Here is an 18221-nt window from a genome sequence, read left to right as displayed (position 1 = left end):
TCGCTTCAAATTTGCTAAACTAGTGATGAACACTCGAATTCATTATGAGCTTTTTCTTTTACTAGATGCATTGCACCACAGTCTTGGCAAGAACAGACTGAAAGAAGATATTGACCCTTTTTTTTGTTTGACTAAGAGAAATTATTCCTCCATCAAGTCGTGACTTCATCATCGCATCCTCTCCCGTATTTTCTCCTTCAAGAGACGCCGAAACTTGGAAAATTGGATTGTGAGAGAGAGATAGAGAGAGAGAGAGAGAGAGAGAGAGAGTTGATCAAATACAAACTATTAATCTCACGTTTATTTTCAGAAGAGTAAATTACCATTTCACCTTTGTTCTATCACACATCATTCTCTCTCTTGTTTGGAAGATGATGAGCCTCCCTACCACACACATGACATGCAGCAGCGCCTTCTTCATGGGCATGGCCGGCCGGCAACCCTGTGTCGCGTACCGAAGCACAAGATCGTCGTCGGGGACCCGTCGTCGGACCCCTCGTCATCGGCCCTCGACCACAAGTACGACGACTGCGGGCTCGATGGCCTTCTGCTGTGTCTGGACCGCCCAGACGCGGACGACGAAGGGGACGACGACACCGACGAGGAGGACAAGGAGACGGACGAGGAAGAGGATGATGATGACGCCATGGGCGCCTTGGCCTTCCTCAGGCTGAGCATGGGGAGCATGGTGCGGATGAAGCCGCCGGATTTGGGGTTCTTGGTGGAGCTCGTGCTCCTGGGGCTGTACAAGTAGGAGGGGGGAGGTGTGAGGGGAGGCATGGCAGCGGCGGAGCTGCTGTGCTTGGGTGTCCCGGGCTGAGACTCCCACACGAAAGGCACAGCCACAGTGGCCACTCCGTAGTAGGCTCTCAAGGAACGGTTGGCCGCTGAGCTCTCCTTGGAGAGCAACCTGCCATAGAACTTGTCATCCTCCTTTATCTGCAGGGAGCTCTTGGGGAGATCTGAGCTGCTGGAGAGCATCTTTGCCCGTGCTGAGGAAGACAAAGAGAAGAGAGAGAAGGATGTGGTGAGGTGAGCAGAAACCAGTACCTCCAGACACCAAAAGAAGGCAGGAATTGGTGGGTCACGCTAAAGAAGGATGTGGTGATCTGAGCTGCTTTGGACGCCGCATTAAACTATAAAGTGAGAAGCGTCACGCTATAATTATAGGCTTTGCAGAACTTATTGTGAAAGGTATCATGTTGCCTCCCTGGTGAGAATTCTACCACAGTTCTTTGATGTTTACTGACGCTGCATGTTTGAGCTTGATTACAAGTGATTGATTGACTGGGAGTCCTCCTGAGGATTAGGTTTGGTGTTGGGTGGAATCAATGAGGTGAAGGAGATGATTGATTCTGTTGTGAGACCATGCATGTGGCTCTCATGAAGCTATATCATCTCATCTTGCACTCAAATCTACTGATAGTAGCTGAAATATGCAGCCTTATACTAATGATTCTTCCATGATAGAATGAGGTAATACCATCATTAAATTAACTTATGTGTTTATTGGAGGTGGAGATGATCCTGTTCTTTTACCACATCCAGTAACTCCAAAGTCCCTTTCATTGGCCACATTCTTTCCAATCCTACGGTTGAGAACTGCCAAAGATGTAGAGATTTAGGTATAGTTGTTCGATGTAACATGAAAATGAAATGACAAATCTATCTATCTTTCTTCTTTCCTATCACTAGTGCATCGAGGGAAGAAAGGGATGGATCATTAGCGTACAATTAATCTCATCAGCAACTAAGAAGAAGAATCTAGAGGATTAAATTCAATGGATCAAATGAAATCCAAAAGTTGAAATTATTGGTATAGCTTCGTTATGACTCTTAACATAATTTGATGACCAACATCAAGTTTCTCGATGGCATGGCTAACTTTCTAGTGAAAAATAAGTGTGATGCAACCATGCCAATTTCATGATGTTGTCACTTTACTATCCCCACAATCAATGTGATGCATTGGAGTCATGAGGAAGTCGTAGACTTTACTTCTCTTCCTGTTTCTTTTTGATAATTCACGATTATCTTTTCAGCACAATTTCCAAAACAGATGTATCAATATTATGTCATATATCATTTGCTAGGAAGCTTAGAAATGATATGTGATGTAGTACATTTGATGTGTATTGGTAAAACTTGGAGCAAAATATCTCAGAATTGTTTCTACTCTGCAATTTTTTTGTTCCAAGAAATGAGCATCTGAAAGCTGTGGATTGGAGTTGTTTGGTAGAATTTTATATGGTTCTCAAAAATGGTGTTGTTGTTTCAAATGAAAGCCAAATTCTGTATAGAAAAAAAAAAATATATATTATCAGAATAAAATATATAGATATAACATTGGTCATTCCATAAGCTCCAAAAGGCTACTATGGGCGAAGAAGAGTCACCTTTGACTTTTTATTAGATTTTGGCTCTCCAAATCTTCAACCAATGTGTGAAATTATCGGATGGGCCCGATATAGTTTTGTCCTTTGGGGAGAATGTGTCATCTTTAGTTTTTTATTAGGCCTTGATGACTCTTTAATTCTTTGATCCATGTCAGGCTAAATATAACCTTATTAATTGTTTGACTATAAGAGAGAGATACTTAAAAGTGCTATGGAGATAAAGATCACTGCATTTGCTCTTTGAAGATACAAACTTGATGAACATCACACTCTAAGCAGATGATTTTTTTGGCTGAAATGGATTCATTGACTAGAGAATTCTTTATTCAAACGTCACAACTTGTAAATCATCTCAATTTTGGCATATTTGATTGCTTGAGAGTTGAGTTTCCCAAAACCTACAAGCTAACAAAAGAGTTTGTCTGCCATCTCCAGTTGACCTGAAAGCAAGCTGCATTGCTTCATGGAATAAAAGAATTGCAGCAGTTCTATAGAGATCATACGATCACACCACTGTCGAGAACGAATTGAAGGGTAGGCCATCACATCACATTTCATGCCTCTTTTGCAAATAGTAGCCTTTGTGAACAGAAAGAAAGCCTTGTTTCTTGTACATACATGTCAAGAAGCATCTTCTATGTCATCACAAAGGATCTATCAAGTAACATGAATCTACAACCAAAATGACAGACAATAGTGATATCCAATATGGAAGTAGACGAATGGTTTTGTATGATCCATTTAAATTAAATTGGATTCAGATAATCTCTAATAGGATCGATCCTGTGATAATTTTTGAATCTATCGGGTATTCATTCCATCAGTATTTTCTTTTCTTTTTTGATAATGTTCTATTAAAATCTTTATCGATTAAACTACAAAAGACCGGCATGGTCAAACTTCATGTGCTTTCTTTGAATAGCAAAAGATAGAAAATATAGGGAATCAATTCACATTAAACTCTAAACATATTCTTTGATATGCAATCCAGATTAGATTTATTAGTCTTACGCATGATAATTGTATCCGAGTATATGATATAAGCTAATAAGAGGGAAGAACATTACACAAATATTAATTAAAAACTCTGATATTGTTATGAAGATCGGAAACGAAGGATTCACAAAATTATAATGGAGCTAATCAAACGTATCGACAAGTCTTTATCGAGTCTAATATGGTAAATTATTTAAACAAAAATTTTAAATATCAATCCGATAAAAAGATTTATTTCATGACAAAAGCAATCAAGCATTAAGATGTGATCAAATTTTGATAATCCGTCCAATGTGGAAGACTATATCAAGAAAAATTATATGAAGAAAATTAAAAAATATTTTAAAAAATAATATAAAATAAAGATGTTAGCCATGAATCTTGTCTTCATTACCATTGCTAAATAATAATAATAATAATAATAATAATAATAATAATAATAATAATAATAATAATAATAATAATAAATACGTTTTTAATGAAGAAAAAGAGGGAGTAAAGGTTTAGAGGGTCCGTGCACCGCCTTTGGGATCGGGCGTTTTATATCGCAGCCTAAAGAAAAGGTCGAGGGTTTCGGTTACAGGCCATGGCCCGAGATCGGATCGCCTCTTCCTCCCGTGGGTTCGGTCTTCGGGTCTCCTTCATCTCCTTTTGGATCTGCTTCCTTCCCTCGATCTCGCTCGCTTACAGGCCGGGGGACATCGTCCCTATGAGCAAGGCGGGGCAGTACCATGCGGTGAGTGCTGTCGACACCCGAAAACCCTAGCTTTATTGTTCTTTGTGGTAGAGTTGGATTTGATTACTATTGCTTTGTGTGAGAAATTTGCAGTCGAGAACCAGCTGGTACGATGTTATCGGCCGCCACTGCCCCATTTTTGCGGTTAATAGGGAGGTATAGTCGTCAATTTTGCTAAACTCTTTTCCTTGGAGTATTTTTTTTTATCTTTAGTAGGTTTCCGATTTTACTTTTTGATCTTGCAGGTGTTGATTCCGATTTCGAAGCCTACTGGTTTCACGGGTGCTGATCCGTATAAGATGTCAGTTGGTTTCTGATCCTTCCCTTTCGTAATTATGCTTCTGTCTGTGATGATGTTTTAGGCTTGTAGGATATTCAGGTCAATTGGATGCTTAGGAAGATATAATTTTGATAAAGACAATGAATTGATTTGAGAATCAACCTGTGGGTGGGAATGGTAGTACCTTGACCAACGCTCAGGCAAAGGAATGGAGAGAGAGGGCGTTACAGCATGAGATGCATCCCTTGCATCTTGACCTCGGAATAGAAATTTTAATTACTTTTTACAAGATCGTTATAGGTCTTTTGGGGCAGATGGAATGCATTGTTGTCAATGTATCTTGAATCTGAACATCAGGTTAGCCAACAGAAGTATTTGAAACTGAGATCGTATTACTTTTTGGTCCAAAAGAGAGTCTGGGTCAAGGATTGCCTTGCTGCGCATCATCAAGGCTTGCCAATGAGTGCCAAAACTGTCCAAGCGGTGCGAACAAATGGGCAGGTCTTTTGGCTTGCACGACATGTAATGACAGTGTCGAAAAGGTATTGGCTCCCTCTTGTGCAATGAAGCATTGTGTTTGAACAAGAATGAGATTTCTTTAGAATAGTGGGTTTGAAACAAAACAAGGAGATGTCATATGTTCCACCAATAGACAGTCTTTGTGTCATGATTTTTCACTAGTGCATTTCTCTTTGCCTGCTGTTAGTAGGAAGAAGAACCAGCTAATAGTGAATTGGCTATAATTTAGGTTTTGACGACAGAAGCTTCTGAACTTCATAATCATAGAGATGAGGGGTACTTGTAGGATCATTTAACAATGTAATGTGAAGACATTATTACACAGTAAGGGTGTGTTGAAGTGTAACAACAGAAACTGAGTTGACGCAAGTGAACAACTGCATGCAAGAAGACATGCAAGAATGTCTAGTCTTGACTTAATGTTTGCTTGTATAGTTATCTTCTTCATTTCTGGTCTTTTTTAAGGCCCCTAACTGATAAATCATGTGCTGAAATAGATGGCTGGAAACTTGGGCCTCTTTTATGAAACTGTGGTCTAATCTAAAAGAAGCATGGCAACTCACAAGTCTCTACCCCTAGTTACTTTTAAAATGAGCAACTAAGATGGTAGTTGAAAAATATAAAATTGTCACTATTTGGTCCATCAAGTATCTAAGATGAATTGTGTACTGTAAGTCTAAGGAGAAATGTGCTGATGCATATTGTAGAATGTCATATGCTGACACCTTACTTGGTATTCAGGGTGTGTGGTCTGTCACCATTTCAAATCAGCAAGTTCCTGGATACCATGTGGCATATAGTGTAATTGATGCTGTTTTACATGCCATTCATGTATCCACTGCAATGTCATTTTGAAAGAGGTCGGAAGACTTGGAACATAGCTATTGAAGATGAAAGTAAGGTTTCATTTATGATCAACTTATCATGGAAGGAAGATTTTCTATAATCTCAGTTGCAATTTGGAAGACTTTGGAACATGGTTATTTAAGATGAAAATTAAGGTTTTCATTATGAGAATGATCAACCTCATGGAAAAACTATTATATTGTAGATGGAACATCAAATCTAACATAATTGAAGATAGGATTTTCTATAGTCTGAGTTACAACTCTTTTCACTTTCTGCTTTCTAAATTTCAGTTAGAGCAAGTTCTGTCAACTATAAAAGAGGAAGCTGTGAGGCTATAATATTTGGACTATCCCAGGCTTTCTTCTTGTGAACTGAAAGAAGCGAGAGAAGCTACATGAGAAACCATCACACAAATAAGATTGTCTTACAACTTTAAGGAACTGCAAGATTAGAGCATGTGTTTGAGTTGCCTAATTTATACCATGGAAATGGATCAAAACCTACCTCATGCTCATTAACCCAAAAGATCATGATCTAACTTAACTTTTTTTTTTTTTTGTGAGAATGTTACTGGACCGATCACTACTTGACTTTTATCAGAAGCTAGATGATGGCATAATCTGCCATCTTTTTATATTCTTTTTTGACTTGGACAACTCAAAACCTAGTTTGGTGAACTGTCATTGTGACTGGTAGAATACTTTTGAGTGTTGTCTCTCTCTCTCTCTCACACTTTGGCTAGAGTTGTTGTCATATATGTAAGTATCTGAGGATAAGAAAACATAGAGAAGAATGTGGAAAGAATGAGTGAAAGAGGAAAAGAAGAATATGCGAGATGAGAAAGGAAAGAATGAAAATAAAGCAAAAGGAGCTTTGCCTCTCCTCTTCAGGAAATGCCCTGACAAACTATAATTTGGATGACCTTTTAGCACCTTTTTTATGACATGGCATTAATCAATGATGAGTTATGAGTGTTGCTTTCATTGTGTTAATTCTACAATTGCATACAAAGAGGATGAAACCATTACATTGATGATAACAAGAATAGGTTGTCTTCATTTTGTTCTAGCTTTTTTTTCCTCTCCTTTAGCCTCAAGTAGTTTATTTAATTTTTCTGAAAATGTTAGATGTTGTCACTTCCATTTTATGCTATTATTTTTCCATTTTTTTCCTCACTTGATCGATTTGGATAATCTATTTGCAGATCTTTTCAAGTTGGCCATGAAAAGTTCTATGTTCCATGGCTTTACGTTATAAACAGGAAAAGCTCTGAAGTCCCACTAATTGATTTCCATTTGGTAAGAAAAAGATTACATGCAACATTATCCTTTTTCCTGTTGTGGCTGTTTCAGTTAGATATTTCTTATTTTTTGCTACTCAGTTCATTTGTTGTTCCAGATGTATTGTAATAAAAATGATAAACATCACAGTTTGAGTTTATTATGTGCAACAGAAGGAATAAAAAATTATCTTGTTTCTCTGCAGAGGTACTCTGGAAATGATTTACATGGTGTCACAGCTAAAGTTATAGATATGCCTCATCACTGTATGAAACATCATCACCTTCTTTTAGTTCCTCTGTTTGTTGCATGTTTAATATTTTTTGTATTGTTAACCTCCTCTTCAGCTGAATTATTTATGGATTTGGTACAATTAAATTGTTGCTAAATTTTTTAAATACATCTGATAAATTAGATTGAAACCATTATGGCTTAAGTATGCCTGTTTACTCAATTTGACTTAAAGATAAAATGTTTTTTTCTGGTGAATGCTTAGAACTGAAAGGATTTGATTCATTCGTAGAGCCACATTAAGTGCAGTTTTTGCCATTTTGAACCTGAAATGTTACAGCCACAAAAACATTATTAGAGGTATTAGAGGCAAGGCTGCATACGTTGACCCTCTTAGACCCACACTGACAAGAGCCTCAGACACTCGGTTTTCCTTTTTATTCAATCTTCATTCATTATTCACAAAAATTGCAATAATCATGCAATTCTGATTATTGCAATAATAGGAAAAGTCCATACATCTCTGATTCAATCGAAGGTACATAGAAAGCAAAGAGATTGGAGGCTGTTTGTGCTGAATTGGTTTTGCAAACAGCATTCAGAGTACCGTTCAAGCAGAGAGAATATGTAATAGCATCAAAATCTGTTAAAAATTTCCTTTTCTTTACAGTTTCACTCAAATGAAGATATTTGAATCTTAAAGGCATTATTAGCAATCTAATGTTGCTTTTACAAATCTGTTCATGCAAGGGGAGGGGATTTGTAGTTTTTAGTATAAAAGTTCTATAAGGATCAATAGTGTTTTTTGGGTGAAAAGAGCCTTATATAGTTTGAAATATTTTAGTTTTGGGAGAGTATCTGATCCACTAGACTGGCGACACTTCAAATTCTTCAGATCTGCAGAGTTTTTGGTTGAAATCATATGTGCCTATTAAATGTGGTTTCTTCTTGGATGTTTTAATGAAATACATGAACCAGTGCCTATCTTCTCCATCCGAAAAAGTTACGTGCTTTTTACCTCATCTTATAAGAAATCTATAAGTTTAACCATTGTTTATTTGTAACACCAAATAAAAATAAGTATCATGTGCTAGAACTTATATGTCATTTAGGTTTTCGATTCTTCCATTAATTACCTGTGGAGATGGATGGAAGTAAGAACGCAACTTATTCTTTAGTATGAAAATGTCAATCTAATTCTTTTTATGCACCAAATTTAGAGCTTGCACAACAGGTTTTATTGCCCCTTCCCCACCCTACTTTCTCTGTTATGTGACTGAGCCAACAAAAGAAATTGGAAATTCCACCAAGTATTGGGTTACTGCATTCTCAAGGCTCTTGTTCCTTCTTCTACATCAAGCTTCTCGCATGATCTTTTCCTTTTTTGGCTCAACATTTATTCTTGTGTATTGACTTGAACAGTTGTTAGAATTTTTCTTTTGTCTGAACAGATATTGAGGTTCATCCAGACATACGCAAGCATTTTTGGGATCCCCAAAATTGGCCAAAGTATGTGCTTGTGAGATACACATGGTATGTATAATGAGCTTATTATTTGCCTTTATCATTAGTTTTTCATTTTTCTCTTATAACATGATATATAACAGTTTTCATAATGTTAATTACCTAGTTAAATTAGTGGAAGGCTAGTAAAATATAGTAGAATAAAATTTTTGCTTTACTGCAACCCTGCATTTTCCTCTCCAGTATTAATCTAAATTTAAAGAGAATTTTATGAGAGCATTTAATTTTCCGCACCTGTAAATTGGTCTCCTGCCTGTTGGAGTCACAGTTTCCATATTCTATTATTTCTTTATTGTCGTATCTACTCAAGATTAAGTGGTTGAATGGAGCCATTCTTGGGGATAATGGGGCTTACTGATTTCTTTTCATGACAGAGCCTTGAATTCAGGAAGAGGGTTGTTTTTTTCAAATTGTTCTGGCCATATAGTAGCTGACAAATTGATAGTTACAATTAGAGTTAATTGGTGAATTTGACTAAATAATGTCTTTCAAAGTTCTTTTATAGTTTGAGCTGCTTCTCAATCCATCAATAAGCTGGTTTTGCGTCTGCTGTGAAAGGCTTCCAGTAAATTTCATCTTTGTTTTTTTACTTGTTGAATAACAGTGCCACTGTTTATTTTGTTCTATATTTATCTTGGGTAAAACTTTTCTTGATCTAGATCTGTGTGCCTATACTTCATAGTTGGTAGATCTATAGCCACAAAAGCAAACAATGTTTACTAGATTTCTTGCCATTGTATTCTCCCCTTCTCTGTCCATGTTATCCTTTCAACTGAAAGATGTAATGGTAACCTTATTTACTCATCGTAAAATTACTTGCCAAGCCTTTTACTTACAATAAAAGATAGGATCTATATTACAAATAAAGGTAGGACCGTAGTTTTATAGAAGCCTCTACCTTCTGGTAATCCACCTAAGAGATTTATTTACTTACTAGTATTGGTTAATATGCTTTGATTTAGAAGTAATCCACAGGATCGCTTATCTTTAAGTGCTGTTATCATCCTGCACTTGTTATCATCTGTGTGCCTGCAGCCTGCACTGTTAATATAACTGTGGTTCATAATGGGAAGCAGGATGAAAGGGCGTCAACTAGATTTTCATTATAATGGTTTTCAACCGTAGTTTTACTTTTCCTTTTGGCTCTTTAATTTTTTTCACTCCTTCAAATATATCATTAGAGTGCTTGTTCTTTTCTTCAACGAAGGGTAGGTTTTCAAATTCATTACAAGTTACAGTTTCTCTGTAACAAATTGTCCCAATTAATGCATAGGTTTTCAAATTCATTAGGGTATCAAATTGAAGTCATTATTCTCTGTAACAATGTCTATTACCTTTCTGGGTGCTATTATATCTTCTGTAAATACACTCCCAATGTCTTGTACGTTGAACCTTTTTCTGGATCTCTGTCAAAATTGAACGATAAATTTCATGACAGGGAGGAGCAGTCAGAGATAGATGTTGCAGGGGGTTTCTATGTATTGTTTGGATCAGGTAAAATTTATCATTGATTTGTTTCCTGGTAAATGAGTGGAGCTACTAATTTCTGACAGTTAATTTAATACTTTGATAGGTATTGTTTCATCTAGCATTGTCATGGCTTACACCATAGTTGTAGGATCATTATCTGGCATTATTATGGTTCACATCTTAGGTTACTGGGCTAACATTTGGGTTGTAAATATGCCTGGGGATGCTTGCTTGATGCTCCACTTGGAGCACTACATAAACACATATACAGTTATATATTCAAATGATGGATACATATATCACATATGGAAATTTCAAATTCACCTACTGATGTGTATAATTTATTTATTTTATTGAATCTTTATATTTATACTCAGAAATATATCTTGAAGTACTCAAAAAATTATTAAAAACAAGAATAAATTCTCAAGACATTGTGTCAGCTAAATACACTGCCTATTTGTTTATTAGGAAGTGCCTTATTTGTTTAATTCCTAGTCGTGCCCTATTTTTTTAAAATTTACTTTATGATTAGTTTTTGTTAGTTTGTCTGGTTCGTAAAGACACTTGACCTCAATTATTTAAATAAGTTATCACTAGTATTAAATCATAAACCAAATATTAAGTCACCAGGTATGGTATCGAAACCTTCAATAAGAGCTGTCAGAGATAAACTAATCCTGCCACTTCACAAAATTTTATCAAAAGAGGCCTTTCAAACTCTCAAAATATGATGCTTAATAGATAAAAGAATTGGCCAACCTCAATTATAACCACATTAGGACTCTTAGGTACCAGATAGATTCAAAAAGGACTCAAACTCCCCCAAATAGCTAGCAAATCAAGGACAAATTTGTCAATAAATAATTCTAGAGTAATCCTATTGTAACATAGAAGCCTATTGGAAATTTATTATGTATAATTGGTCATTTGTGGTTTCCTTGAAAATAAAATCAAAGGAATGCCATTTGGGTTGTTGTCCCACTTGCACCTAACTCCTCGTAAGGTGGTGTATAGCCCAACTGTTTTGTGGCAATTCTCCTTTTCAATAGTAAAGTTTAAGGTATAATATCTGGATATTTGTAAACTTTCTGTTGTTTTTCATGTCAAATATATATAAGATATACAACTGAAAGCTATAGTTTTGTTCTTTAAATAGAAATTGTAATTGTCAACTCGTGAAATTGACTAGTGAACCAAATTGTGCTTTCTTATTTTGTCTTTCTTTCTCTGCTATTTCATTTCATGAGCACTATGTCTTATGGCTATCCTTTGTCTTTGTCCCTTCATCTTACAAGTATTATTTTGTCCCCTGATAACGTAGTAAACTACATTACTTTTATTTTTTCCCCTGAATGCTTTAATGTATTCCAGATATCTTGTTCATACTCTTATAAGTTTAAATGTTTCACCTTTTACCGAGCTATAGCAACTAAGTTCCTCAAACAGTTAAGTAGCTTATTATATTCACAACAAACTATATGTAAATAAAAAGGGTAGTCCAGTACACAAGGCTCATACCAATGTGAGATTTGGAGAATGTTAATCTACTCAGCCTTACCTTTGCCAGCATACTCTTTTTTGCGACTCAAACATGATCACCTGGATCACAAAGGAGTAACCTTGTTATGAAACCCAGGTGTACCCTCTTAAAAAAATCATGTGTGTGTATGATATGTTAAATTTACATTTTAAAGTAGAAATAAGCATAAATTGTAACTGGGCTATCAAATATTACTCAGAAATTAGATTTAGAAGTACTGTAAATGCTGCAAGGTTTATAAAGAACATTAAATTGTAGTTCTGACTTGGTCATGTTTGTGGATATGTGACTGCAGGTCTAGCTGTCTCCTTTATTCTGGCAATTTATGTTTTGCAATCATCTAAAGAGAAACTAACAAGGTTATGTTCCCTTTTTCTTATTCTAGTATTTTGTCCTTGCATGATACAATTTCCTCTCTTGTTTTACTTTATCTATCAAGGGAAAAAAAATGGATTGAGGAGTGCTATTTATATAGCAGATTAAGCAGCACTTTTTCACATTCTCCTGCGTGCCTGATAAATTTTCAATTAATGGTATGCATATCTGAAGTAGTACATTTCCAGGTTCGTGAGGGAGAATGTTGCAGAAACCAGTATGCCTGGAGGAGTAGCAAAGGTTGAATGATATGCTTGTGTAGGTTGATGCCAATGTTTCCTTTTTGATCAACACTCGGATACTATATATAGCAGCACACCAGAAAACCAAGAGGTAGGATTTCCTGTTGGAAGTATTGCCGTCCTGGTGAGAGGCACAACCATAATGGAGATTGCAGTGATTGCTTGCTGTCATTTTGGTATTACTTTTGGATCAATAGTTAATGACACAAGTTATTTTTGCAGAAAACCAATCTCTAAATATGTAAAAATGTGACATTACAATTGCTGAGTAACTCGAAGCATTTTAATTGTAGAAAGTAATGATGTGAGGTCGTCCAACTTATGATTAGCAAGTAAGGAGATGAACATTGTGGAACCTGGACCAATTTTTAGGAGCTATTTTTCTATTTAAGCTTAGAAATATCTAGCATGAGGACACGAGTATATGACATTATGATTACGATATTGTTCCGTCGCTATACAAGAGCATGTGCAATTTAATGTAACCATGTCTTGGTGTGAGGTTGACTATCCTTTTCGACGAGTGAATATTGTATTAACCACATTGCCAAAGTTCTCTTCTATCAATCAATATCACTTTTATAACGACAAAGGATTACTGATTTCAATTTGTACCACATCGAAAATTTTCCTATATATATATATATATATATATATATTTGATCAATCAAATCGATCCATCATTTCGGATCAATCGGATCTTACCCAGTTACGATGATGGATCGGGTCAACGAGTCAGATCTAACTCTTGACATATCGGTGTGTCGGATTGGGTTCCAATTAAGCATGCGCTACAAGTCAAATTACTTCGACCCAACTTTGTTCTCATTCTAATCAGGTTCATTATGGCTCGAGTCCGGCTCACATTGCAACCGAATTCCAGCCGATTGTAGCCGTCGGATGTGGGGTGTTGCCCTGTTCTTGCTTCCTAACGATCGTGACCGTCGATTTTGTCCAATCAGCAACTGACTGTTGCGATCATCTGGAAGAATGGGCATGACACCTATTTACCACAAAGCCACCCTCATGCATCGGCTCCTCCATCATCAGTCCATTGCAACCTCGTGTCTCCTCTCCCGCCATGGCGGCCCATCCCCACCTTCTTCCTTTGTTCCCCTCTTCCCCTCTCCCCCAGGCCTAGAAGAGCACCAATCGCGCCCCGTCGGATGTGGGGTGTTGCCCTGTTCTTGCTTCCTAACGATCGTGACCGTCGATTTTGTCCAATCAGCAACTGACGGTTGCGATCATCTGGAAGACTGGAAATGATACCTATTTACCACAAAGCCACCCTCATCCATCGGCCCCTCCATCTCCATTGCAACCTCGTGTCTCCTCTCCCGCCATGGCGGCCATCCCCGCCTTCTCCCTTTGTTCCCCTCTTCCCCTCTCCCCCAGGCCTAGAAGAGCACCAATCGCGCCCCGTCGGCCGACGGCCCTCGCCAACACCTTGGAGGCTGAGCGCGGCGTCGAGTTCGAGACGGGCGACTCCTTCTTCCGCCGTGAGAGCGCCGTCGGCCGCGACCTCGGCGTCCTCTCTGCCGCCCTCCATAGGCGCTCTCTCCCTCCTGGCGGCGGCCTCCGTGTCCTCGACGCCATGTGCGGCTGCGGCGTCCGCTCCCTCCGCTACCTCGCCCAGGCCGGTGCCGCCTTCGTCTGGGCCAACGACGCCTCCGAGGGCTGCCGCCCCCTCATCCTCTCCAACCTCTCCGGCCACCCCCGGGTCTCGCCCCAGGGCGACCGCAGCTGGGTCGTCACCCACCTCGACGCCAACAGGGTGCTCGCGGAGAACTACCTCCGCAAGGAGTTCTTCGATCTCGTGGACGTCGATTGCTTCGGGAGCGACTCCTCCTTCATGAGACTGGCAATTGCCACTATCAGGAAGGGAGGATTGCTGTACGTCACCTCCACCGATGGGTACTCGTCGGGAGGGCATCGCCCTCATTGGTAAGTAGAATGTGTTACCACCAGTCGATCTTCTTTTGCTTCCTCACAACCTTTGATCTGTTTGTGTACGTTATTGTTTGGAGACCTGCATACCTGTTGTTTTGTTTGAGTTTATTACCATTTGCAGAAAATGGTAGACAATCACCGAAATTTTTTACCGACATGCATGTGGTATTTAATTTAATATGTTTGAGTTAGAAATCATCTGCACTTTACTTTGTTTCTTTTCCTTGAAAAGAGAAGAACTTTTTTTTCCTTGAAAGTTTAGGAAACTGATTTTTTTCTTCCCAGAAAAGAGTAAATGCAAATGTTCCACTTAGTTATGTGTGTGACATTGAGTTTGATACCAAAGAGCATGTTGTCTGTTCCATTACATGGTTGGCTTTTGCTATTTTATAGTTGAACCACGTTTAGGTTTATTCATTTTTCTTTAGACCCCGGTTACGTATGATAAGAATTTGTTGTACATGCTTTGTGTGGTGTTCTTTAGATGTTGGTGTTCATGAATGTGCTACTTTAGACCCTGGTTACGTATGATAAGAATTTGTTGTACATGCTTTGTGTGGTGTTCTTCAGATGTTGGTGTTCATGAATATGCTAGCATGGTTTGCTTTGTTAAAAATGTGGAAATGCCCTCAGTTGTTTGAATGTCCTAAGAGATAATTTATTTAGATGTTAAGTTGACTAAGTTTGCTAGACTTGATATAATATTTTAAACTTGATTGTGAATTATGTTATGGCCAGTTTGTATTCTTTTCCCTTTTGTGAAGAACCATTATGCTGTTGTACTTTTACCTCACTGTTTACCACTTCTTTGTGATGCTTGTATAAGTGAGTGAGTGTGAGATTTGGGTAAAAAAACCTATAACATATAATTGGTGACAGATATCTTTTGATGAGAACATACATTAGTAATCAATTTGTGATTTTTTTTCTTTCAAATATCTGCAAAATATGATCCTTGACATAATAGCAAACAACTAATTTTTATGGTTTTAGCACCTCATAGTTTGACCTAATATTTGTGGCTTTTTAAGTTTATATTTGCATGTATGTGGATGCATTATCATTACCTTAGGCTATTTCAAGGCCTCTGACAATTCAATTGAATTTCCTTTACTAATCGCAGTGTCATCAGATTTGTCCATGCAATTACCTTATATTTTCAGTTTTTTACACCAAGTATGCCCTAAATTTATCAACTATTTTGAATGAATTTAATCAATATTACTAACAAAAGAAACTAACAGAGATCCACCTTTGCTTATGTGGCCCATGATGTATATATTATTCTATTCATGAATGTTGAACAATAAGGAAATCCCCTTTCTTTTTCTGCAAATCATTTTGAGATAAGTAAGTTTATTGGTAGCCATCTTTTAATTGTTATACAATGTACTGACTTGACAATTCATTGATGATACCTTGATTGCTATGTCGGGATCTCCTGTGATATGTAATATTATTTTGCCTCTAGTTCTTTGGCTTCATACGGAGCATATGTTCGCCCAATGCCATTTTCGAATGAGGTTGGTTTACGGATGCTTATAGGTGGTGCTTTACGGGAAGCAGCTGCTTTGGGCTATCATATATCACCACTTTTCTCTTTTTATTCATATCATGGACCTGTATTCCGAGTAATGTTGCAAGTGGATCGCGGACAGCTCCATGAAAAAAGGTGAAATATTGTATTGAAGTTACTTTCTCTTCTGAATTTTGGATTCTAATGTATGATATGCTTGATATCTAGCAGCCGATATGGTTTCTTAAGCTACTGCCATGGTTGCGGAAATTCTCAAACATTTTCTTGGGAAGAACTTGGCCAAATTTCATGTGCATGCAGAAAAGGCGAGGTACACAATTCTGTCATCAGAAAATATTATAGTAAATCTATACAACATTGCATGTAATTTGGAAGGAGAATAAGTTGCAACAAAAACTAGTTCATATAAGTTAATAGTTAATTATTTGTGTATATATAAACCCAAAAATGAGCGACCTTGCTTTTAATTTTCTTGATAGAATACGTAAATATCTTTGTTTTCAAGATACCATTCAGTTGGTCATATTCGGTGAACTTTGTTTTAAAGCCAGTGATTGAGTTTTGATATGACTGATAACCATTCAATTGCTCATATCGAGTGAGTCTATAAGCCATTATCAAGGTCTTTAGGATGATTTATGTCAACTTTTTGAATCCATTTTGTGATCTGTCCACAGTGTGTACGAGATCAAAAAGTTGAATGCTGAAACAGATGGTTCTTAGAGGGGCTTTGTTCTCGCTTGATATTAACCTTTTTATTTTGTGGTCAAGGAAGGTTTTAGTTTCGAATTCATTAACGAATTAGCCTCTGATGTGCTCTTCTTTTCTTTCTTCAGATTTCCAAATCTGTTGTTGTCTCAGGCCCTCTCTGGACTGGTCCTCTCCATGATGTAACTCATGTGACTGACATGTTACAATTAGCTACGGAGTGGGGATGGGCATGCACTAACCGGAACGAGGTTGATTTGGAGAAACTTCTAAACCAAATGATAGAGGAAGGGGACCCTCGACTACCTCCTGGATACATCAAACTTGACGAGGTCTAGAATAATATTAACATTTTTATTCTCCTCCTCTTCATTGATCTAAGAAAAGTGCCTTCTGCTTTTATAAGCTTTCGGTTTTTATATTTTCCACTCGTACTCTTCCACCATGGATTTACAGATTGCTAGCCGAGGGAAAATGAATTCTCCTCCTCTTAGTACCCTGATTAACACACTACAAGAGGTATGTGACTTAGTCCAGTCGTGCAATTTATATAGTTCAATTATCGTGGTTGGGGAGATAAAGTCACTTCCTTTTTTCACTCAATATCCCCTGGTGGTTTCACTACTTCACCTGCCTGCTTTTCTCAGCTTATCAGGCTTTGACAATATGTTTTGTCTGTGGGTCTGTGAACAACGCTTGTTTTGTTTTGGGTTTGAGTTGTATAAAACTGTTTGATGTTCCACGTTTTCGTTCAGGTTGTTCTTCTCACTCATGATAGTTTTCCTAATCTTGAATGTTGGATAAGCAGGAAGGTTATGTGGCTTCGAGGTCCCATATCGCGCCCAATGCAATCAAGACGAATTGCCCGATCACTGAATGTATTCAGTTTGCTCGCAGACTTCGATGCAGCACGAGCAACAGAAGGTAGACTAATTTGCTGCTGGAAAGTGGAGACCACCCCATTCTGAGCAGTCTCAAACAATTCGATACATTTTTTATGCCAGGCCTCATACAACAAAATGGATCATGTAATGCATTGAATCTCTCCTGAAAGGTGTATCTGTTTTAAAGAGCCAAAGATTTGTCATTGCCAACAGATCAATCGAAAGACCTATAGCATTAAAAGTTGCAGCTGAAATTAATAGTGAAATGAACTGAAAAAACATTGAGAGGTCATGTTCACTAGTCCAGATGACCGTAACACAAACAAACACAAGACTCCCACAAAGCATGCAGAAACAAGGTTCATAATTTTGTGTTCAAGGTCAGAGCTTGGATCGGTATTGGCATTGTATCTATTTGGATGGATGATGTACCGAGTGCCGATATGCTGGTATGTACCAAGTTTTAAATAAAACGTAGAAGAATCCAAGAAAACAATAGATAGGAAATTGTCTAGTGTTGAATCAGTATCAATATGTATTGTGCCATATGGGTCTCTTTCGGGTGTTAATATCAGCGTACTGGATGGTAGCCTTAATCGTGGTTTCTGTTTCGGTTCTATAGATAATTGAATTGAAATATGTTCCAAATTAGAACTGTGTTTTTAAGAATAATTTTTTTAATTTTTAATTAATGTTTAATG

The 18221-nt window shown here is 37.5% G+C and overlaps 3 protein-coding genes across 3 annotated transcripts; 2 read left to right on the top strand and 1 right to left on the bottom strand.

Moving 5' to 3' along the window:
• Window positions 1-274: 274 nt before the first annotated feature.
• On the bottom strand, window positions 275-1131 carry LOC103973961 (uncharacterized serine-rich protein C215.13). Its single transcript, XM_009388667.3, has one exon. It carries the CDS (start codon window positions 979-981, stop codon window positions 418-420), a length of 564 nt encoding a protein of 187 aa, XP_009386942.3. The 5' UTR covers window positions 982-1131; the 3' UTR covers window positions 275-417.
• A 2776-nt stretch (window positions 1132-3907) lies between these two features.
• Window positions 3908-12796, top strand: LOC103973955 (uncharacterized). The gene is made up of 9 exons (XM_009388661.3): window positions 3908-4128; window positions 4222-4284; window positions 4374-4429; window positions 6981-7074; window positions 7262-7322; window positions 8739-8820; window positions 10250-10305; window positions 12120-12183; window positions 12388-12796. Exons 1-9 carry the CDS (start codon window positions 3979-3981, stop codon window positions 12446-12448), a joined length of 687 nt encoding a protein of 228 aa, XP_009386936.2. The 5' UTR covers window positions 3908-3978; the 3' UTR covers window positions 12449-12796.
• Window positions 12797-13515: 719 nt separating this feature from the next.
• LOC103973954 (tRNA (guanine(26)-N(2))-dimethyltransferase) lies at window positions 13516-17732 on the top strand. Its single transcript, XM_018821651.2, has 7 exons — window positions 13516-14385; window positions 15863-16063; window positions 16139-16238; window positions 16765-16968; window positions 17093-17155; window positions 17445-17560; window positions 17641-17732. The coding sequence occupies exons 1-7, from the start codon at window positions 13784-13786 to the stop codon at window positions 17666-17668; spliced, it is 1314 nt and encodes a 437-aa protein (XP_018677196.2). The 5' UTR covers window positions 13516-13783; the 3' UTR covers window positions 17669-17732.
• Window positions 17733-18221: the final 489 nt, after the last annotated feature.

Source organism: Musa acuminata, chromosome BXJ2-9, assembly GCF_036884655.1.
Source record: "Musa acuminata AAA Group cultivar baxijiao chromosome BXJ2-9, Cavendish_Baxijiao_AAA, whole genome shotgun sequence".
Lineage (NCBI taxonomy): Eukaryota > Viridiplantae > Streptophyta > Magnoliopsida > Zingiberales > Musaceae > Musa > Musa acuminata.
Note: the sequence above shows the minus strand (reverse complement) of the source record. Positions and strands in the feature narration are given on the sequence as shown.